The 23,916-nt window shown below is 40.0% G+C and overlaps 1 protein-coding gene across 4 annotated transcripts in view; it reads right to left on the bottom strand.

Annotated features, from left to right (window-relative positions):
* Nucleotides 1-23,916, bottom strand: part of LOC105089211 (dTDP-D-glucose 4,6-dehydratase) — an 89,597-nt gene that overhangs the window by 3,175 nt on the left and 62,506 nt on the right. For all 4 annotated transcript variants that reach the window (XM_031466201.2, XM_031466203.2, XM_031466204.2 and 1 more), the window contains 6 exons: nt 16,094-16,393; nt 13,775-13,875; nt 13,476-13,642; nt 11,216-11,395; nt 9,546-9,681; nt 2,342-2,543 (listed from right to left, as the gene is read on the bottom strand). In XM_031466201.2, coding sequence (XP_031322061.1) covers nt 2,342-2,543; nt 9,546-9,681; nt 11,216-11,395; nt 13,476-13,642; nt 13,775-13,875; nt 16,094-16,393 — 1,086 coding nt within the window. The remainder of the gene's footprint in view (nt 1-2,341; nt 2,544-9,545; nt 9,682-11,215; nt 11,396-13,475; nt 13,643-13,774; nt 13,876-16,093; nt 16,394-23,916) is intronic.

The following is a 23,916-nucleotide window of genomic DNA, read 5'->3' as shown; positions in this document are numbered from 1 at the left end:
GCATTCCATTATTTGAATATAGCTCATCGCATTTTTTAAATTTCTTACAGTAAATACTTATAGAGAATAAACTCTCCAAGGAAGTTTATAACAACTTTTGTGAGTTGGAAACTCATTTGTACAAGTGCATGCTAAATGGTATCTGGGAAATGCATAATATACAACCTCCAGGTCTAGCAATTCTGCTACCGTCTCTCCCTTTTTTATGGGGCAATAAATGAGTAAGACAGATGAGATTGGCTATTATAACAGGAGGCACTGGATAGCAAGAGCAGATGGAATGTGTACCCATTTAAACAGTTGTGAATAAAATCTGAATCTTCACATGATAAACCCCATCCTCTATTCAAAATATATTTTATAAGCACTTTTCCACAAAAATGAATGGATTTCATTTTCAGTATATTTATGCCTATTGGTCATTTCCTTAAAAATTATCTTACCCTTGGCCAGCTGTTCTCACACTCAGTTTCTCTGAACTGGGCTCTTGTTCTGTTCTCCACGCTCACCTCAATGTAAGATTGGCCTTTTGCTTATTTCCCTTCTGTCCTACAGAGGACCCTGGCTCCTCCTGATGGGGTTTCTCCAAGACAACTCTAATTTCTTTTCTGGGAACAATCCAGCGGCATCTCTTGCCATCCTCATCTTCTTAAAACACAGATTTTTATTCTGCCATTTCTTTGTTCAGGAGCCAGAAACGATTGCTTTTTGTTATTGTCCAAACTCCTCTGCCTAGCTTGTATTAAAAAACTACTTATTTTTTTAAATTGTGGGGAAATAACACATTACATGTATTCTATCGTCTTAACTATTTTTAACTTAGTTTCATAACATTAAATACATTCACATTGTTGTGCAGTCATCACCACCATCCATCCACAGAACTTTTTTCTCTTGCAAAACTGAGATAGTTAACTCCCCAGTCCTCCACCCCCCAACCCCGCCAATCCCTGGCAAACACCATTCTACTTCCTGTTTCTATGAATTTGAGTACACGGGGTATCTCATATAAGTGGAATCGTACAGTTTTTGTCCTTTTGTGACTGGTTTATTTAACTTAGCATAATGTCTTCAAGATTCGCCCGTGCAGTAGCGTGTGGCAGGATTTCCTTCCTTTTTAAGGCCGAATAATATTCCATTGTAGGTATGGACCACATTTTTTCAATCTACTCATTTGCCAATGGGCACTTGGATTGCTTCTACCTTTTGCCTGTGTGAATAATGCTGCTGTGAACAGAGGGGAGCAAATATCTGTTTGAGTAGTTGCTTTCAGTTCTCTGAGGTATATGCGCAGAAGCAGAATTGCGGGATCATATGTTAATCCTATGTTTAATTTTCTGAGGAGTTGCCAGACTGTCTTCAGAGTCTACACCATTTAACACTTCCCCCAGCAGTGCGCAAGGGTTCCAAGTTCTCCACATCCTCATCAACATTTGTTATTTTAGGCTTTCTTGGTAGTCGTCATCTTAACGATTTAAAGTGGTTCTCACTGCGCTTTCTGCCTACCTTTCAAAGCCCTCGGTAATCAGATCCAACCTGAATTCATAGTAATCGACACAAGCCTTCCACGACAGCCAGGCTTCTTTGTCACAGTCTTCTACACAGACTACGTGTGCCTTCCACAGTCCTACACCCTGCCCCTTCTTCCATCTAAAATGCTCTCTTCTTTCCCCCTCACCTACCTAAGACCTATTATCTCTTTTTTTTTTAATTGAAGGATAGTCGATTTACAATGCTGTGTTAGTTTCTGCTGTACAGCAAAGTGATTCAGATACACGTGTGTGTGTGTGCGCTTTGTGTGTATGATAGCGTTTGCATCATGGATTGTTTGTATTCATTTGGGTTTTTGAAAACATTGCATTATATTATTGCTCAGCCCTTGAACTTGGTGCCTGTGGCAAGTGCTGCATTTGCCTCCCGCTAAACCCAGCCTTGCCGTCAAGTAATAATCTCTAAGACGTACGAGTCCCTGTCCACGGGTGGCTAGTGCATTTTGATTTTGCTGGTTAGGCATTTCAAACCATGGCCAGTTTTCAGTTATTGCAAAGAGAACTGTCAAATCAGGTGTCACTGTCAATATTTCCCCTGTGCAATAAGTTCTCTTAACCACCCTCAGTATTCTAAAACAGAGGTCATCCAACCAGTCCCTTTTCTGACGTTTAATTGGTAGTTTAAAGGTTCATTTTGCTAAGTATATATATTCTGTACAATTGCCCTTAAACTTAACTAGTCCTGAGCACTTCCATTTAAGGTCTTGGTTTCCACTAAAAAGAAAGAAAAAAAGAAAGAGAGCTCCTTTAGAAGAGGCAGGAATGACCGATTTAGAAGTTGCGCTAGTTACCTGGCAGATCAATGGCGTAGCTGTAGCCAAGCTGGTCTGCAGTTAAAAATAGTTCCTCGTTAGTCACTGGTGGGAAGAAAGGAACCATGTTATACATCCGATTGTGACCAATGGGAGCCAGCTCCTGAGGCCAGGCACCCGCAGGAGGACTGTATCTTTTCATCCACTCGTCAAAAATGGCATCGGTAAAGGAATGAAGGACCTGCAAAACAGTTGATCATGGCATTCATATTGACATTCGTATTGACCCATCTGACTGGCGCTCTCTCAAAAATGAAATGGGGTTGTAGCTTCTTCACATCAGGAACCTCTGTATCCCCAATCTAACCTTGGTGACAGATCTGCTGGCATTGTCAGTGACGTGACCAAGGCTGTACGGTAAGTCTCCCCAAACGGGATGATAAATCCCTCGGTTAAGGAAACAAATGAAAGTTCCTGTTGCAGATTTAACGTTGACCAAGGAACTTCTCATATCTTCAACAAATGCGTGTTCATCATTAGGTTCAGACAAAAAAAGGCAAGTATGATGAAACTCATATTGTAGTCAAAACTCAGATGCTCTGATTTTAACAAGAGAGAAGGGACACCAAGTATTTACCAGTATTACAATACAGATGGATGGGGGGGGGGGAGAAAGAAAGGAAGGAAGAAAGGAAGAAAGAGAGAAAGAGAAAGAAAGAAAGAAAGAAAGAAAGAAAGAAAGAAAGAAAGAAAGAAAGAAAGAAAGAGAAAGAGAAAATATCCAAAATGGGTTTTCAAATTTATCTCACCAAGAACGTCCTTCTATGTGCTCATTTTATAACCCTCTCCTTTGAATTCTCAGTGTTATGTCAGCAAAGGAAAGTATAAAGATGTTGTAATGTGCACAGTACTCAGTTTTATTTTCTCAAGGAAGCTGTTAAAGTCCTTTCCAAATAGAGCAATTATTACATGTTGTAAAATGTGAACAGCATAATTTCACATTTATCGGCCTGATCTGGCAACGGGACATAAATGTGAGCGTTCAGCCCAGGCTGTAAGAGGTCCTCTTTCATTCCTAGACTCGAGAAACAGTGAGCTCCAGGGACAGCGTCTGCTTTTCCTTCTCCACTGTGCTCCCCGTGCCTGTCACCCCACGGCTTGTCACATGGGACAAGGGAGATACTTACTTCAATAAATATTTGTTAAAAGAATTCATTTATCCATTCACCAATGATAGCACCGGTCAAATTATACTATAACTTGTTATTTGTTTATCTGTTTCTCCTATCAACACCCCTAACTCCTAAATTTCGGAGATAAGGTCTTTTCACCTTTGATGTCTCAGGCTTAGCATGCAACTTGGACAGGATCGATGCTTAAAAAGCATCTGTTGGCTGATGACAGTGCCACGCACAGTAGTTTTATTTTTTGTACAATTCATCTAAACAGGCCCCTTTCTAGTGGGTGCTACTTCCTCTGTCTGCAGTTCCTTTCCTTTTGTTTTCTGGCACCGGAGTCTTTCAAGACAAACTCAGTAGTCCCCGTCCTGAGACATCTTCCCTGACTGTCCTCGGTCTGAATTCTTAGTTCTTTGCATTTCTTAACCCCTCTAATTGCATTGTCCTCCTGTTTATTTAATAGGTAATATTTTCAAATCTTACCCAAGGCTCTTTGTAGTTAGTGGACCCATTCAAGCAGTAGCGAGAACTTTCTACACTCAGGATAGTAAAAAGAACCAAGTGATTTACTGAAGGGATTTTTTTTTTTTTAACCCTGAATGGATTTTTAAAGATCATGGCAGAGACAATCATGTTAAAAACCAAAACATCAAGTTGTAAGACCTGAACTTTTACATAGAGAAGAGACTTTTTTGAATTCTGAAATCTTGGCTTTGAGTAACAAAATTTAAGCCCCAAAGGAATAAAGGCATAGAGTTTACTGCATGAGCAATGACTTTGGAAGAACACATGATAATGCAAGTGAACAATGGTTCCCACAAGTAGAGTTCAGAAAAAGCCATCTTTGAGCAGAGGCATCCGCCCTGGAAAAGCAGCTAAGCATTAGTTGTCAGTGTGGGTCCCTGAAAAAGATACCACGTGTTCTAAACCCCGGGAACCCCAGATAAGTTTAGAAGGTTGTTCCCAAAGCGGAGAGTTGTGTGTCCTTCAGTCCTGTGCTTTTTCCTCTTCCTCCTCAGTAACCTCTTTTGTATTTGTGGTGAAGCAATGTGCCAGGTTACCCATGAGATTTAATTGGAAGTCATAGCACAGGACTTCTAGGAAGTATTGCTAAAGGTGGTTTTCTCTGCTTAAAGGTGCCCTCTTTTCCCTTTTCGTTTCTCCTTGCTGCTTCCTGGAACACAGATGTGATGGCTGAAGCTGCAGCAGCCATCTTAACAGCCGACAAGCAAAGTTAAGACAAGAAGCCATTCACCAAGGACGGTAAAGCAGAAAGACAGATGGTGCCCATGATTACTGTGGAGATGCTGTACCAGCCCTGGACTGCCCACTACTGGAACTCTTCTACATTAAGAGAAAAGTAAACCACTTTCTGGTTTAGGCTTCTGTAATTTTGGTTTTCTGTTTTAAGCAGCTGAACCAAATCCTAGGTGAGACACAGAAAAAGTATCCAGGGCTGTACCAGAATGTATTTTCCAAAGAAGGGCACTCAATATTTCTTGAACTTTTAAATACTGTCTGAGTTCAAGTTAAAGATCAAACTGTGATTAGAAAAAGAGATGTAAGAGACTCTCAGGACATAGGAAGATGCAGATTCAGTGCTGTGAGAGGCAAATAACTAGGAAGAATTTACTCGGTGCCAAGTGTAAATAATTAAGGAGGGACAAGACTTTAAAAACAATTCATAATTTGGAGAGATAAAAGAACAGGGGAAGAATAACAAGGAGAGATTATAAGTCTTAGAAGGGCTGTTAAACATTATACAATAAGTGATCTATAGGAACTATATTCAGAGTACCCAATTTATAGAATGTAGGAAGAAAAAAAAAAGGCTAGTGAATGTCAAGAAGATCCAAGGAATGCAATAGACAAAATACTGTGAGCAAGAATGTGTCTACAGACTAGAAAGAGAAGCAGTGCAGCCTGGAGACTAGGTATTTTTGTGGAAGTTGTGAACATCGTTCCTAAACAAAATGTTTTGAATTGTTCTTGAGAAACTAGTGGTATCTTTGTCTGACACAAGTTGAAGATAAGCTAAGTTAACATCTCTGAAAAGGCTAAATGTAATTTGAGGATAATAAATAAGAGCAAAAGCAAAGTAGAAGCATACTGTCATTGCCTTATATCTGCTCTAGAGATTCAGTTATATTCTGGCATTAATAATTGAGTGCTTCAGAAATAAGGATACAAATTTTGGTAGACAAACTTACTCTATCTTGTTCCAACAAAATAAGGATCAGTACAGGAAAGGAAAAAAAAATCACTAAATTTCAACTTGGAAGGCAGTATTGAAGAAAATATGATTACATGGGCTTTCAGGGTAAGAATTTTTCAATGTAACCCTTGTAAAAGAAAACAATTGATCAACTAACATTATGCTTACAGGCAAAAAGAAACTTAATAAAGTATAAGAAAGCATGCATATCTTAAGATCACTGGAGCATAAAGTTACTTTCAAACCTAACGTAGATGGTGGCAAATTCAGATTCCCACCACACTGGTGACACAAGAAGACTATTTTTGTCTGGAGGAAGATTGCTCTGGAAACTGAAGGCTGACTGCAAAGACATTTGTATGTTACCAAAGACCAGCACACTATGGTTTTCTGTTTTAAGCAGCTGAATTCACAGTTTCTTTTATGGTGCTTAACTCAACTATTTAACTTTACTGACTATTGGTGTCCCTCCTTTTTTTCTTTTCTAGATGATACCTAAATTTCCTATTGAAAACAGAACTACTCAGCATTCCTGTGACCTTATCTTATTTTTCATGATAAATGTGTTCATTTCCTTCAGTTACCTTAGGAATTACTAGACTTCAGGAAATCAGTTCAGAGGTTTTCCTGCATTTTAACATTATACCTTCTTTTACTCATTATTGTAATCACATACAACGTTGTACTCCTCTTGCTTGAAGAGATTTCACAAAAATAATGTTAATTAATGTTGCATGCAATATATTTGCATAAATTGCCTCGTGAATTTGAAATTCCAGAAGCTACAACTCTGTTAACTTAAGAGCCTCAGCCCAGCTTTCAATACTGTGAGGCTGAACTGGCTTCAACATGAAACTCTTTGTAAATAGCCGTAGTAATTAAGAGTTCTGGAACCAGTGCCAAAACGTTACTCCTTCTGTGCCTTCAAAGAAAGGCTGTGGTTCTTTGTCTATTTATAGCTACAAAACTCATACCAAAGAAAATAAACTTTTAAATTCAAAAGGTGCTAAAAGTAATGAAGACAAGGATGATTAAATATGTAGTGTCTTTGAACTACATGTAAGTCATGGAATTCCTCATCCCTAAAGTCATAATGTGGGCTTCTACCTAGAGCAGGAAGACAAGTAGGACCGAACAGATGATCCAGACTGCAGAGAAGACCCTGACCCCTTGAAGCTGGAGTTGGCAGACTAAAGCTTTCAACAGGAACCAAATCGGCAAGCACCTTGATCTTGGACGTCGCAGTCCAGAACTGTGAGCTGTAAACATCTCGCATCCAGACTGGGCTATTTTGTTACAGCAACCTGAGTAGACTAAGACATATTGCTAAGAATAACATTAAGGTGAGAAAAATTGAGAGATAAAAACAGCAGAGTGTTTGCTTGCTACTGTACAATCTCTACTGGATAATAATATAAACTCAAAATATTGGCAAAATAAAAAAGGACCAGTGGTAAAATTTCTTCTTGTAACTGCTCTGAAACCATCTATCCAAGACATACAACCCCAAAGACAGACAGCGTAAACAGTGAGTGTAAACAGTATCTGTAAAGCCGAGATATTGTTGGGGTCCAGCAGCTGAAACACAAACATTTATGCTGTCTACAGCTTTTAAGCCAACTGTGGTGCATGTACTTAAGGGGAAAAAAAAAAAAGTAACCCCTGACATCCAGGAGCTGGTCTGACACTATCAGCAAGGTCTCGGTGCCTCTCCTGTTGGACATAAACAATTTCATGAAATATCAACATCAGACACGGTCACTCAGACTGCAGAGGATCAGGACAAAGACAACTCCATTATCATGTCTGAGCACAGACAAAACATGAACGTTTTCCAAACCACAAAATACTTAGCATGAACATCAGCCCTTTCTGGCTAATACAAGCAATAGCTGTTGCTTTACCAATTACAGTCTGCCTTCCATATAGATAAGAATTTGGGGGATACCCAATTATAGAATTAACCCTGCTTCTTGACAGCATCCAATCTAGAGCAAAGCTGTGCTTCCTTAAACCCTCCCCAAATCATCTAGCACCAGCCCAAATCCTTCCAGTCTTTTCTCACACCTGAGACACTTCACAATTCCCCATGCTGTGGCTGCCAGTGCCCCGTGGCTGGAGGGTACCAAGGAGAGCTGGGATAATGGGGTTCTGACTTGTACTGCCCATATTTTGTTTGTCTTAGGAAAGCCTCTTGGTGAACATACTTTTTAAACTAATAAAGCTTGGAATTCTAACATTTATAATCTCGTTATCAAGTATGCATCTGTTTTTCCTTTTGTTTTAAAGTGAGGCAGAAGTCAGATTCAAATATATGAAGGGAGTGGATCACACTTTGTACTATTAAAAAGCTGTGAGGTTCCTCTATAGTCAATAACAGCTCTCTCTAGGGGTTGTGTTCCCTCTCGGATATAACAAAGCCAGTTAAAAAAGTAAGCGATGTCAAATGTGAGTTGTTATATTAGGCATTGGTCTGGTTTTGTCTGTCCAGAAACCCTGCTTCAACTCTCCTCCGAGTTCTGGCTAACAAACTCTTTTCTTTCTGCAGGGAATTCGCTAAATGTATATTAGGGGGAGGGGCGGGGGGGCGGTAGAGGGGAGGTGGAGGGTGTTCACTACCTCCAGCAACGGGTGAACATGTGACTCTAGTCCCACCAATCAGAAGACCTCATGCCCGTTGCCACACTGATTGGCTCAGGGAAGGCAGGTAACCAGTCCTGACCAATCGTGAGGCCGTTTTCTTGCTGCTATGGAAACACGGCTTCTCTCTACCAGTGTGCTAAGCTGGTAGCATGTACATCTGTCGCTGCTAATGGCCATCTCAAATGCCACACAGAAAGAGGTTGTCCATGAAGACAAAGACAGAAAGTGGACATCACTTGAGCCCCCAGATTCAGCAATGCCTGAAGCCAGGAGCACTACTGAATTTCTCAGTTGTTTAAGCCAATAAGTTGACTTTTTTTATTCTAAATTAGAGTTCAATCTTTGTTCATTTGCAAACAAAAGAGACAGGACAGACTTTAAGTTTGCAAACTGACCCAGGCCAGTTCGTCCTCTCAGCACTGCCAGGTTCTTTTACATTCAGTAGCCTCCTGCGAATGGGGGTGGACAGTGGCCATACTTCTCCCCCGTCTCAAATAAACTTGTTACTTAGTGTTGCATAACCATGAAAGCAAGGATAAGAACAAATTCTGGTCAACCTACACACACGTTTATTAGCAAGTAGACGCAGAAAGAGTGAAAAAACCTGTTCTTGTACCACTCAGGGAAGTCCACACTCTCTCCTAACAAGTGCCTTGCATGGAGGATTCACTCCAAAGCGGACACAATGATATTCTGATGGCAGGAGCAGCTCCTTTTTGGTCAGAATCCTTTGTAAAGTGAGGGGAACCAGGACCAAACACCAAACAGAGTTTTGGACCTCAGTTAGGTAGTCGGGCATCGTGTAAGGGACACAGTGCCTGCCCCGTCCTTCAGCACCCCCTCTTATCTTCAACAACCACTCATTCCACCAATGAAAAATCATTCCTCATTATGCTAATGTATGATATGCCAAATCATGATATAACTTATAATATTATGCTAATGTATGAACCCACCCCTGGACTGTAAACTCCTATCTAGGGTTGTTACAAAGCTCACCATCTCCAAAGCCCGGGTTTCTGATGAGGGGACTTCAAACGCTATCTAACTACCCGTACAGTGTAGATTAAAATTAATTTACACACGCATACATCCATGGTTCACACAGAGAATAAAACACACACTAAACTTTCATCTCATAGAAAAGCAAATAAATCCAACATATTATCTAGAAAATTTTTCATCTGTTCTGAGCCTTTGAACGTACCACAAAAACAGGATCATTGGCAGCAGAATGTGGCAAAGCGCTTGTCCCGTTTAGGAAGGAATGGACCAAATTATGAAGGCCCACTACTTGAGAGTCCAGGGTCCCGTCTGCTTTATCAAATCCTTCCAGGGCATTCCTGAGGGAAATCAGTATGTCAGCAACAAGAACCATGAATTGATAAAGGTCTCTTTTTATTGTTTCCAGCCTAAATAACAGTCTTTGAGATTGTGGAGGGAAGTGGGAAGCTCTGTTGTAGGCAATTAACTAAGAATTAGCCACAATATTAAATGATGCTCTTCCAGACGGGAGGGAACTCTCAATCAGCGCTACTTCTGCACCTACTGAGTTGGATTCTGTCTCTTCTGGGTACTGTATGACAATTATTTACCATCATATCTGTCTCTCATGCCAGACTATGGACTCCTAGAGGACAGAGACTGTGATTTGTTCAGATTTGCATTGCCAGAACTCAGTACCATTCTCAGTACATGGTCTGAAATCAATAAATATTTTTTAAATTAACTTATAATCTGACTCCCTATTTCTCAACTAACTCTGCTACTGTAATATATTCAGCCAAATATACCCCCAAATTCTCCTTATCCTTCTCTTTTATTCTGTTCCCCATTTTCAGGAAATTTCAATTATCCATTCCCTAACTCAGTGATCCTCAAATTTAAGCACACAACAGAATCACTGGGGGAAAAAAAATACATATTTCCTGCCCCACTTCTAGATTTTCTGATTCAGTAGGGGCAGACTGGGTCCTAACAATCTGTGGCCCTAGACAGCTGCCAGGTGATGCCAATTCTGGTGGTCTGGGTACCACATTTTGAGAACTAGTCTCTTAACTCAAATCTATATGGAACTAAATCTGTGTCCATCATGCTTTTATCACAATGAAAAACTAATGCATACTCCTTTTCAAGACAAGCTTAAATGTCACCCTTTATCTCACCTTTGACACTACTCTGAGGGCTACATCCAACCCCAGCACAGACCTCTGCATTAAATTCAGCCTACACTGCCCCCGGCCCCAAATAACCCATCAGTTGTATAATTTATACACTGTTACGAGACAGAGAATCCAGTTTGGGAGAAACCATGAGTCTATCTGCCATTCCTTTTTGGAGCTTCAAGGATGTTTGTTTAAAATCTTATTTATATTCATACATAGTTCTCATCATTTTAAGGGAAGAAGATTATTAGTTGGTTTTTAAATTTCAAGTATTGTAACGTCACTGCTGTGCTGGGATCTGAGCTGCATTTGGTCTGATACTCCTCTGACATCTCAGACCCCAATATTAAGGTCTATGGCTGATAAATTAAAACAACAACAACAACAACAAAAAGCATGAACAAATATTTAAAAAACACTTTATTTAACAAGGTGTCTTGGTTCTAAAGACTGTACCTATATGTGTACAGAAATTAAAAATGCAAAAGGTAGTTCTGAATAGCTAAGTTAGAAGATAATGAAACCATACTGTTATGATAGTAGGTGGAGGATGGCTTTCCTAACGCTGATGCCTTGTTAAATGCTCTTACCAAGAGCCTCTCCATTCCCGAGCTTTGATGTCTTCCAACCCCTGGCTTTCCTTCCAGTTCGTCACAACCACATGCATGTAAATCTAAGTGTTGTAAAGTGCAGCAGAGCTCAGGGCACCAACCTGAAGCTGAAGGTGGAGTTCTGGAAGAAAGGAGGGTTGTCGAACTTCTTGAGAGACAGACAATCTTGTACATCTTTTAAAGTTGGCAGTCTCTCACTGTTTCTTGCGACTTGATTTCTTCTCAACAGCCCTTCATAGGTTCCATTACACAGGGTGACCCGGCGGTTGTAGTCATCTAAGCTAAGATTTGTAAGACGGTTAGAAATAATATGTCTTAACTCATGGATAGTGTCATAGCTGGGGCTCAGCAAACCAATTAAAGTCATAGTCGTGGTAGAGTTTTATTCTCTTTACAAGGATCAAAAAAATATGTGGAAAAAGTACTGCTTCCAAAAGTAACTATGAATTAAGCAGTTTCGAAAACAGAGATGCATAAAATATGAATCTACACGTTATAAATAATGAAGAAAAATTCTATGAGAAAGACAGTAAGGGGGTTTACAAAGCAAGATGGTGACTCCTATTATGTGTGTTTGAATGTCGATTGATTGAAGAGAGGCCAGAGTAGATTGTGTCACGCTGAGCTAAGCCAATTTTGGCAGAAGTGTCTACATAAAGCTAGGAAAGCATTTAAGCAAACTGAAGACAAATGGAGGCGGTCAGAGTAGTAACAGATGAAATTATGTGGAGGAGAGGTACTAGGAGAAATGCTATATTAGAAAATGTTCTAGTAGTACAATGGTTACTTCGTAAGCATGGGGGCTGAGAAGGTTCCATGCCCATAAAATATGTCCTACGTGCTTGTGTGGCTTGGAATTCCACCATCAGAAGAGTATTTCATTTGGCAGAAATAAAATTTTAAAGACACTTCTGTGTGGATTTTAGTGGGTAAGGTGATCGTAGTGGGTGTGTGAGAATCGAATCAGCACACATGTGAGGATAAAAGAGGCCAGGACCAAAAACCTGGGCCTCAGAAGCAGCATCTCCTAAGTGGGTTCCAGTGAGATGGTCTGTGAAATAAGGGTGCCAAGGTCAGATGAGTCTAAGCCCCTCTTGAAAAATAAGAGTTCGGTTACTTAATAAAGTCTCTGAGATATTCTAAAATTTAGAAACCCATTTTAACTCAACATTCTCTAAATTCATTTGACCAGAGAAATCTCTTTTCACCATACCACCTAGCAATAGCCCAAGGCACTATGGGAAATGATGCTTCGCGGAATTTCGCAAAGTCACGTAGAAAGCACTCACTACATCCCTACGTGTTGTGGAGCGCTGTCCGGAGGGCTGTAGGAAAAGCTTAGGATGTAGATGATGGAATCCTTGTGAACTAGACCGATACCCCTAAAAACACGCACATTCCCAGCCTCGGGGGGCTGACAACGAAGCTGTGTGCCTTGAAGCAGTCGAAAGACACAGGGTAAGGGCACTAGCATAGTGGGGTTAAAACCAGGAGGGTCGTGGAGGAAACAAATTAATAAAGGAAGACAGAAGAGCTCCTTGGGAGGCCTTCCTGACATGTGTGCCAGGAAAGAGAAACAAATTCAAGGAATCACTGAGGACAGCATTCTCCGTGGACTGAGGGCTGTTTATGTGTTCTTTGGTACCTTAGAGATCATTCTCCCCACCCCATTTCCTGTTCCCCTCAACTCAGCAGCACCCTATGGTCCAGCCATACCAGTCGGCTTCCCAAGACTTTTCTAGCTTTATATGTGGTTTCCCCTCCTCCCTCCTACCTCACACCACCCTCCCCCACCTCTGGTTGAGAGGTCTGTGTCTCCTTGAAGTCGCAGGAGAAGTGTCTCCACCTCTTAAAGACTTTCCAGGATTCTCTTCTTGGCTTTGCACATCCGCCTATTATAACACTTCTCACGTTGCAATGTAATTTGTTTACCAGCAACCAGGTTGCAATGTAATTTGTTTACCAGCAATCTAGCTTTGTAACTATAAAACGATATTCCAAAGGGAAACTGTATTTTATTCATCCTTGTATTCCCAGCATTATTAAACTGCTTAGAATATGATCGGTGCTTAAGACATGGTGGCTGAATACAAGAACTACTTCTCATTTTTAAAATCTCAAAATGATGGCCAAGCATATTCAGTTCCCAAATGTGATTGCCAAACCTCTATTTTATTTTATTTTTTTTATCAAAAGGCTCAGGGTTCTTTAAAACCCCACCTCTCTCAGAAAAATAATTTTCAGAAACACATACACAGAATCCAACATGCATGAGAAACAGAACAGTAAAATGACCCTCCATCTCTCAGATGCAAGAAAACGTGGTCTCTGGGTTTCCACTGCAGGTGCACATGTCGTTACCTGTCACAGACAATTTCCCAGCTGGAGAATCTGGAGTTCTGACTGATCAGAGTTGGATCGTCTGGTCTTGCTGCCCCGAGCAGCTGGTCTGTACACACGTCGCACTCGTTCCTCCCGGTGGCAAAGTTCCAGTAGGGCAAAGCAAAGGATTCATTGCCAATAAGTCGCTAAAAGCAACGGGCATGCCTGGTCATTTAATTCACTCCATCAGTTGCAACAAGAAATCACACCGAGCAAAGACTGGTATGGGTCTGGACCAAACATATAGCAAAATACAAGAAACAAAAGTTTTGACCAACCTGGAGATCTCTTTCCAACCACAACAAATGGTACCGGTGCCAGGTAACGAAGGCGGGTCCTTGGTGTGAGAAATCTATGGCCTTGTATGGGCGCCCTGGTCCTAAAACCATTGGGAAACATATGAGAGGTCACAGAATAGATTTTTTTTTAATGTTAAACCTTACCTGGGATGTGCTGCAGAGCCAATGTCCATGACATTTTAGTCAGAAAACAACTGTTTTTGTCATTTCTCTCTCTGAAAGCGATGACAACAAAATGACCTCAGAAGCAACTAGCACTTTTAGGATAAATTCTCCTTCATCTCTTGAAAGTTTGATTGACAGCAGAGATCCACAGAAATTTAGGTCATCTTAAGAGGCCCTGTTATAAATTTAGTTTTTCTTTAATATTTTGTTTATTTTTTGGCTTTTTTGTTTGTATTTTTTTTGGGGGGGAGGTCCCTAGGTTTATTTATTTACTTATTTATTTTAATGGAGGTGCTGGGGATTGAATCAGGACCTCGTGCAAGTTAAGTAGGCACCCTACCACTGAGCTATAACCTCCCCCGCTAAAATTAATTTCTAAGCCACATTTCATTAAGGTAAAATAAGAGTATCCAAAGGAATAGATCATTAAGATATAAACGAAATATATTTTTAAAAGACAATTCCTAACCTACTCCTTATAAATGCACGCATTTATAGGGCGGGACTAATTAATAATAAAGCAACTTCAGCTGCGCTTAGTGTTAATTCAGCAGTTACATAACCAAAAGGAACTTGCCAGGGTTTTGCCTGAGCCATCGATCAGTTACAGCTCTTCGCTGACAAGCATGGTCGCCAAGACCAGAAGAGAGAAAAATACATTCAAGCCAATTTGGCCGGCCTCTGGAACTGCCAATTTTCATGAGAAGCTCTGGGCAATTTAATGACCTCCTTACTGCCTGCTCCAGCCCTCTTCTCCCTTTCATAACAGCTTTTTGATGGCCATGTAAGAACTTTAGCTAACTTTAGTTCTTTTTCAAAGTACCTACAATAACTTCAGAGAGATGAACAGACATGAATATAAATTTAATTCCTACATACGACCAGAAACATAGTTTTCTTTTCCTCTTGAGAGACTACCCTCTCATACAGCAAACATTCCTGAGTGATGACAGGAAAACTGTAAAGGTTTTTGGCCAGTAGAGCGTCCAAATCCATCGATAAAGAAAGACAGATGCTTACCTGCGAGGCAAGTTTTAAGAAGACTCACACTGAGGGGGAAAAAAACGGCTGTTGCTGCTGCCGGCAGCCGTCCTTTGTGAATGTTTTAATGGAGAACAAAGTTTAAAGTTTTCAAGACAAAACGATGAGGGGGAAACGAGTGAAAAACACAAGGGCAGATGATTCCAAATGAGAATCTTACTATTCAAAGTGAGCTCTGTGTCTTCATTTGCCCTGACTCCAAAGAGAAACCGCAAAAGTGGGGGTAATTGCAAATATAGCAAGACTTCAGAACCGCGCTGAGCAGAATCTGGAATGGACTCAAGCCCTCCTGGAACTAACTAGTATCTATGGCTTCGCCCTGACTGAAAGTAACAGAGGATAAAGTGGGACGTGCTAGATTAATGACGTTCCTAACAGACAGCTCTCTGTTTCAAGTCCTACCGAGGTCCCAGTTTTTAGGATCTGGAAGAGCAGGGCACCATTTTCTCAAGCATCCAACATCACTGTGGTTCAAAGGGTTAAGCTCAGCTATATTGCTGGGGTTCAGCCTATGCTTTTCCTTGACAGTTCGACTCCCCAAAATCTGGGGATGCCAGCAGTGCATGGGCACCATGAGCGATGGCCTGAAAGTCTCAAACCTAATGCATGTGAGTTTGGTGAGACACACGAGATACACACTTCCAACACAAACACTCTCATTCTGCACCAAGAAGCCACATGTGCTTTTAGCCCATGTTCAATTAATTTCTCTAATTTGAAGAGAAGATCAGAGAGGGCTTCCATGGTCAGCTTTAGAAATATTTCCTTCTGGAATCAAAAGGAACTTGCCTCCATTTCATCAGCTCTTGCCTTCAAGGATTAATAGCTCCTCAGAGAAGAGTTGAGACCTTGAACCCAAAGCACAAATTACAGGAGAGAATGTTTTCAAATGTCTGAAACCAACGCACAGGGAGAAAGCCCTCCATTCTAACACCAGGCGGAACTGGACAATTTGATAACTTTCGTAAACTGAATCTTTCCTTGAGGTTGTTCTCTTGTCAATGAACTTGCCCGAAAGTACTTCCCACCCAGCCACCCCCAATCCCAAACCTACAATAAAATACCTTAAGCTAAAGAAAAAAATAAACCCACCTAATAATGTATCTCTAACTGAATAATAATGGAGCCACACAAAGAAATCATAAATGCTGCAGTTGGCGATCTGTGGCTGGGTCCCATTGGGCCCGAGCAGGCCCAGCCAGTGTTGCGTGGTGATCACATAGTCGGGGTGTGGGGTGTGTTTGGCGAGGTCCAAGGCCCCCAAGAACTGCTCCCTCTCCTGAAGGGTCAAGGAGTGGACATTCTGCCGAACGACCAGTGGTTTCTTCTGCTCGCACTTGGGGCCGGTCCAGCCGAACTTGCAGTCTCCACAGTCATGGCCGGCAAAGTTTCCTAGTGCATTTGAAAAATGAAGAGAAAGAAGGAAGAAGAAGTGAGTTTACGTGGTTTGGGAGAAATTCCTGAATTGGAACTCTGGGGAGAAGGGAAGAGAAATGAAGGTGCTGACAAGAAGACAAGGAAAGCCGACTTCCTTTCTTTCTGTCCTCTTGAAAGCTTTGTCTCCCCAAGTGGACTGAACACTAGAGAGTTTCTAGAAATATTCCCAGCAGGGAAACAGGATACGAAATGGATTCCATGCTGCTGTGAGCGGAACTGAGTCCCCACAACTTTCACATGCTGACGTCCTAACCCCTAGTCCCTCAATATGTGACTGTATTTGGAGATGGGGGTCTTTAAAGAGGTAAGTATGTTCAAATGAGGTCATCAGGGTGGGCCCAAATCCAATACAACTGGTGTCCTTATAAGAAGAGGACATTTGGACACAGTGACACAGAAGACAGCTATCTATAAGCCAGCAAGAGAGGCCTCCGAAGAACCCTTGACCTGGGACTTCAGGCCTCCAGAATTGCGAAAGAATGAGTTTCTGTTTGCCCCCCAGTCCGCGGCACTGTGCTATGGAAGCTCTAGCGAACTAAGACCCTGGGGGCTGCCGTCCACACTCGCCTTGCTCTCACAGGTGATGCTGGGGTCCCCTCCAAGCCCCCTCCTGGGGCTGGGCTGCCACCCCTGATGTCCCCTCTGTGGGGCCGCCCCTCTCCTGCGGCACCCACAGAAGGGCTGACACAAAACTGGTCATGGATTTACGGAAGGAAGAGAATAGACACCAGCTAAAGGTGCAACCAAAAGAAATAAGCTGATTTCCAGGAAGTTAGGTGAAATCCAACATGTAAAAAGCTGGTTTACTTCACAAAGGAGACAGAGTTAAGACAAAAATCAATGGAAGCTGACAGGTCATAAAAGTGAATTAGCTGCCATGGTGTCAGGGAGTGCAAATCACTGCAGGGTCCCAGTCTTTGCACAAATGACTCTGCTTTATCAACCCGGGGACTGAGCACTCGTCACACCACGCTCTAGGCATCTTTCTGAGTGTCTAAAGTTTAAATTATCTTAGCTTGACTTTTCCTTTCTTAGCCTTGATTATTGCTTTTAGTATGACCAGCACCTCATTCCTTAGGTGGTGACAAGTTAGAGTAAACATTTAAATACTACTGGCATGAATTTTGTTTTCATTTTTCAGTGTTATTAGGTAGAATTGTTACAATTTGACTGCACATATCTAATATATTGCATGTAAATACATATATACAATACACTGCACATTTTGAAAAATTTACATATATGTACTGTTCATTGTTTCTTAGAATGTTTAGAGCTTTAGCTTTTAAAACTTACATAGTTATAAAGGAATAAAGTATTGGCATGAAATTTTGAAACAAAAGGGGATAATGAGGTTCGATCCCCAGTACCACCATTAAAAATAAATAAATAAGGCCAATCCCTCCATAAATGAATAAGTAAAAAGAAACTGACACTTTAAAAAAAATTAAAAGTTTTTCAAAAGCGGGGGATGTAACACTTATCAACTGCGGGCTGAGGAGGGTTATGTAAAGCATTTAACGTGGGTGACCAGCTCCCTTCCTCCCCCTCCCAGATCCTTGCACGTGCTCTTCCTTCCGCCTGGAATACTTCACTTCCACAGCCTCCCTAGGTTCCTCTTTGCCTGGCCTATGTGTTCCACCTTTAAGCTTCACGATGGGTTCTCCGCAAGGTCGTCCCGGATTCCGCGCATCGGGGTCAGATGGTCCCACGCTGCCCTCCCATGTTACCTCCTATTTCCTTTTCACTGAATTAATCCTGCAGATCGCAGGCGTCTGCTTGTCTTAGCTACAGGCAACCCATGCTTGGCCTTGTCTGAATGAATATTTGTTTGGTGAATCAAAGAAGTATGGAGCCAGATCACCAGGGTGTGCACTTTAAATATCTTACTAGTTTATTTGTTGATTATACCACAAAAAAGCTGAAATTTAAAAATTTTTAATGGAAGTACAGTTGATTCACAATGTTTAAGGTATATAGCAAAGTGATTTAGTAATACATATATATATATAAATCTATTCTTTTTCATATTCTTTTTTATTACAAGTTATTACAAAATATTGAATATAGTTCCCCATGCTATACGGTAGGCCTTCATTGGTTATCTATTTTATGTATTTTAATCCAGAGCTCCTAATTTATCCCCACCCCAACCCCGCTTTCCCCTTTGGTAACCACAGGTTTGTTTTCTATGTCTATGCAACTATTTCTGTTTTGTAAATAAGTTAATTTGTATAAGTTTTTTTTAGACTTCACATATAAGTGATATCATATATTCGTCTTTCTCTGTCTGACTAACTCCACTTAGTATGATAATCTCTAGGTCCATCCTACTTTAAAAAGAAAAGAAAGGAGTATAAAGCATGTAGTAGATGATTCAATAAACCTAAATTTTCTTCTTTTTCTCACTGTCTTTTTGAATTAGAAGGAAAAGCAGAACCTGTAAATGATTTTGACAAACTGTATGTACCAAAATAGAAGGAAGTGAAAAATACTATGACTGTAGTAAAGAGAGGGTTATTTGGATCGTTAAAAGAAAAGAAAATTTTCCAATAGCATAAAAACAAAATGATTAGCATTTGTCCTATGTAAAGAAAACACACAGGCCTCCTTCTCTATTAACCCAGGGGATTTTTTGATGGTTTAAGAAAATGTCCTTACAAAGACCATAAGTAAGAACAATGTTTTAAGTAACTGGTCATTTGGGTTCTATGCTCTTTGCAACATACAAAATATTCTACCATCTCTTACATAGCTCAGTTACTTGTATTTTCCCTTGTTTCAACACCAAATGATAACATAAGCAAAAAAAAAAAAATTTAAAAAGGAAAAATTCTACTAGTCTGAAGTCTGAAAATCATGTTCTTAAACAGTTTGCATTAAACATTAAAATTTATGTTGCTCACTGGAGTGAAGCAATAAAATACAAATTATTTAACAAATATTTATTAAAAGGGCTTGAGCCTTCATGGAGCTTAGAGTCTATTTATTTTTCCTTGGAATACCTACTAAAATTGTAAAATATCTATTTTTAAAACATCTTTGATTCAAATGGGTCACCTACTTTGGTAGCTTTTATAGGAATAGAGGTTTTTTGTTTTTTTTTTCAAACTGATTGAACAAAATGCACATGAAAAATTCCAAATACCCAAACTTCCAGCTGTTCACGTACAGCCAGGTACTGGAGGTGAATGTATTGTCACAGCTCCACAAAAAGAGAGTAATTCCTTCCTTCCCCCAGAAGGTAAGAAACAGCACACATTAATTTTGAAATAATAAATTCAATACATTTCCAGATTTAAAGGCATAAAACTTATCTTTGAATTTTGGGTTCTCATTTTAAAGTTGAGTAATTCATAACTTAGGCCTTGAGTTTTAAGATCCCTGCACTTTCTCTGCCATGATTCTTTTTGTTGCTAGAAACAAAATTGCCAATAACAAATGATCTACGTCATTCATTTATTCAGCAAATAATTTATTAACACCTACTGCCTAACAGGAGGTCAAAACTAAGCATGCCCCACTCTGTGCTCCTACAGGTTTATGTACATTTGTACAGTTGCCACGCTTGGTAACTTTGGAATTGACCTCTCAGAGCCTGTCCCATTGGAATGAGTTCTACTTCATAGGATTCTTATGGAAAATAATCATGTTAGCAGAACATTGTTGGTATCTAGCGAGCTCTATATGAAGTGCTACTACCACTAGTTTTATTAGATACTATTTATCAAGTCGTATGGTATAAGTATTTGTTTTTGGACCATCTAACTCATCCACTATATTGAAGACACATTAAAAATCATGTTGGGTTTTTCCCTCTTGGTAGCAGAAAGGCCTAACATAATTAGTGCTAAGTAAACTGATCGGGTGGGTGATGAAGGAATCCAGGAATAATTGAATTAAAGGCATTAGGTGCTAGAGGATACAATTATAAATAAGGCACAGTGCCTTCATCTAGTGGAGACTAGGGTCATGGGCACAATGAAATAACAACTCGAGTCTCACTGTGGGAAAAGTGAAAACAGAATTAACAAGGCACCAAGGATGACAAAAGACAGTGATAATTCTGGCTTAGAAGACCAGAGATGCTTCACAATTATGTCGAACAAAGACATCTCTTTACACAAAGCCAGAGTTGTCCCCGAAAAGCAATGTAGAAACACTAATAAAAAAGCATTTGTCTAGATTTGAGTTCACCTGTGACCCATGAATGTATTCGATTAAAAAAAAAGCCCTTCTGCAGCATGTATCAGAGAAAATACACCCCACAGTTCTGCAGTCAGATCCCTTTCATTTCTGAGCTGCTAAACCTGGTCTGAAGAATGTGTTAAAATGCTGAAGACAACTGACAAGGGCAATAAGGTAAAAGCCTAGCACACAAAACGTTTATTTCTTTAGATTTTCTAGTAGTTCCTTACATCAGTCTAATATGAGTTAATTTTTTCCGTTAATCCACCAATAGCAGCAGCAAAAAATATATATAAGAAGGGAGCCCTTTTAGAAAGGATTGCATTATCTCAGAGGGAAATGAAGAGAGAAAAACTAAAGGATCCCTAGACACCAGTCTATCTATCATTGAGGACATACTAGGGCAAAAATTAAATTTACAAAGACAAAGTCTTACACCTACTCAGGACTCGGACAAAAATGGAAAGAGAGTGAGGACAACCAAACAATGCACGTTCCTACACGAACTGCATCAGCTCAACCTCAAAAGACTATTAGACTAAATAAGCTTAAAGACCACCGATTAGTGAATTTACAAGGTGCTCTAAATAGCCTATTCCTTTTAATTAGAGATTCTATTATATTAATAACAATACTTTATATTCATGTAAGGTCTTTCATCTACAGAGCTCAAAGGATTTTACAAGTGTGGTTTCATCATTATCCCCATTTTAGAGATTGGAAAATGGAGGCATTTAGTCACTTGTACAAACAAGAAGTTCTCAGACAATTGTTCAAAAACAATTTGGTGCACATGCTTTTCAAAAATCTGAAGACACAGTTACAATGATCTATCCTCAGGCATGCCATCTGGCAGGTAAATTTGGAAGGTGAATGGTTAATGCCAAAGTCTCCTGAAAGTCTTCAGCTTTTCTTGACAATTGAGTTCAGAAGTTTTTTGCTTTTAATTTTATCCAGGGAGAATAGAGAAGTTCTCTGTAGAGAATTTGAGCACACAATTCCCCCCCACCCCAAGAGTTTGCATTTCTTTCTTTTTATTGGGCTAAAATCTTTTATGTACTTTAAGATTGTGAAGACTATGGGTGCTTTTTATTTTATCTTATTTTATTTTTATTTTTATTGTGCTAAGAACATTTAACATGAGGCCTACCCTCTTAACACCTTTTTAAGTGTTTAACAGTACATTATCGTTAACTCTAGGTACAAGGTCGTGCAGAACTCTAGAATTTATCCATATTGCTTAACTGAAATTTTGTGCCCGCTGATTAGTAACTCTGTTTCCCCTTCCTTCCAGTTCTGGTAACCACCATTCCACTCTTTGATCCTTTGACTATTTTAGATACCTCATATAAGTGGAATTATCCAGTATTTGTCTTTCTGTGATTTATTTCCTTAGCATAACATCCCCCAGGTTCATCCATGTTGCTGCATATTGCAGGATTGCCTTTTTTTTTTAAGTTTGAATAGTATTCAACTGCAAATACATATACCACTTGGCTAGGATGTGGAGAAGCTGGAACCCTTGCACGCACTACTGGTAGGAATGTAAAATGGTGCAGCTGCTATGGAAGATGGTACAGAGGTCCTTCAAAATATTAAAAACGAAACTATCATATATTCCAGCAATCCTACTCCTGAGTATTTATCCAAAAGAACTGAAATCAGGATCTCAAAAAGATACGGGCATTCTCACATTCATTGCAGCATTATTCCCAACAGCCAAGATGTGGAAACAACCTAAATGTCTGTCAACAGAAGATTGGTTTGTGTATCTTTCCACTGAATTAACAAAGCTCAAGGTCATCAACAGTCTGGTCACCAGACGCTAATCTACATCTCTTCTTTAATAAATTTTGGGTAACCCCAGAAGAATCCCTGGGGTTCTATTTGCAAAGAAATTTTGAGGTTACTAGAGTGGAGGGCTTTGGGGCACTCAAGATCAGGTTTAAATTCTGAAGACTGCCTCCTAAATCATTAAGAAATTACCCAAAAAAGGCGAACAACTCACTCTTTAAGGAGAATAAACTGAAAGACATGTGTCTTACTTAAGGGCATATGATACATCACAGTGATTACTGTGTGTCCTCGATAGCTGTCTAGCTCGGTCACTGAAGACTCAGCCTAGTGCCCTGAGAATGAAAGAAAAAGACCATCTAGAATCATAGATGTTTCCATCCTAAGGTCTAGACAGATGAGTCTAGACAGATCAAATCATGGAGGAAGGGAGGCAAATCACAACCCAGTAGGGGCTCTCAGGGGCAGTCCTGACCTTGACAATGGCTAAAACTGGAGACCATACACCCTGAGGCTTCCTTTGACTAGTCCATAGACATGTGATGTCCTTCTGGATTTACAGGACAGGCCATGTTTCTGGTCTTCTACCTTCTTAAGTATGTTTATCCTTCTCAGAGCAGGGGATCCCCTTTTATGTTTTGAAAGTAGGTCACTGTGATCCTAAGTTATTGCCACTTCTAGAGGAATATTCATAAGCGTTCCTGCAGGACAAGGAGAAGGCAATTATCCCTTCTATTCTGCCATTCTCAATTCCTTCCATCCTTGCTTTAAAAAAACAAAACAAACACAAAAAAACAAAAAAATTTGCTAGCCAAGTAAAAAAAATGAAGTAGACTGTGACAAGGAGAGTTAACAGTTGTATCTGATCTCCTCATGTCTTCTGCCCCCAGAATTCTATAAAATGGAGACTCCCAACCTTTGTAACTTGTGACACTCTATCATTGATTGACCTGGGACTAAATGTCTTAGAATAATTTTTGAGTCATAGATAAAGAAGTTACTGTGTAGTGTGGTTTTCAACCCCACAAGCCAAATGAAATCTGCTGCATCTCATTAGACTGAAAAACCATGAGAATCTGCAAGATAATGTCTATCCAAGCAAACGCTCAATTAGCTTAGAAAAAAATGAATATACTCAACATGCTATTAAAACCTTTTTATCACAATTGATACCCTAAGACAAAACTAACAGTTCCTTTGAATCACAGAATTTAAGAATATGACTATAAAATGATTATAAAGCCAGAATTTTTTAAGTTTAAAAAAACCTGATATCATTCCTACATGCCCTTTGTACATTCCCTTAGTTTACCTTCCTGTACCCTACCTTGCCTAATTACCTATATTTTCCTATGTTCCAGCATCATAGAAGAACATCAATAAAAACATATAATTTAAAAAGGAAAAACTCTTCTGCAGCTGGACACCGTAGAAACGTTTCCAAGGGCTCTGCTGAAGTTGCCGCTTGGGTTTTTTGTGTTTCGCACACCCTGCCA

The sequence above is a fragment of the Camelus dromedarius genome, chromosome 13 (assembly GCF_036321535.1).
Source record: "Camelus dromedarius isolate mCamDro1 chromosome 13, mCamDro1.pat, whole genome shotgun sequence".
Lineage (NCBI taxonomy): Eukaryota > Metazoa > Chordata > Mammalia > Artiodactyla > Camelidae > Camelus > Camelus dromedarius.
This window is presented reverse-complemented; position numbering and strand designations above follow the sequence as displayed.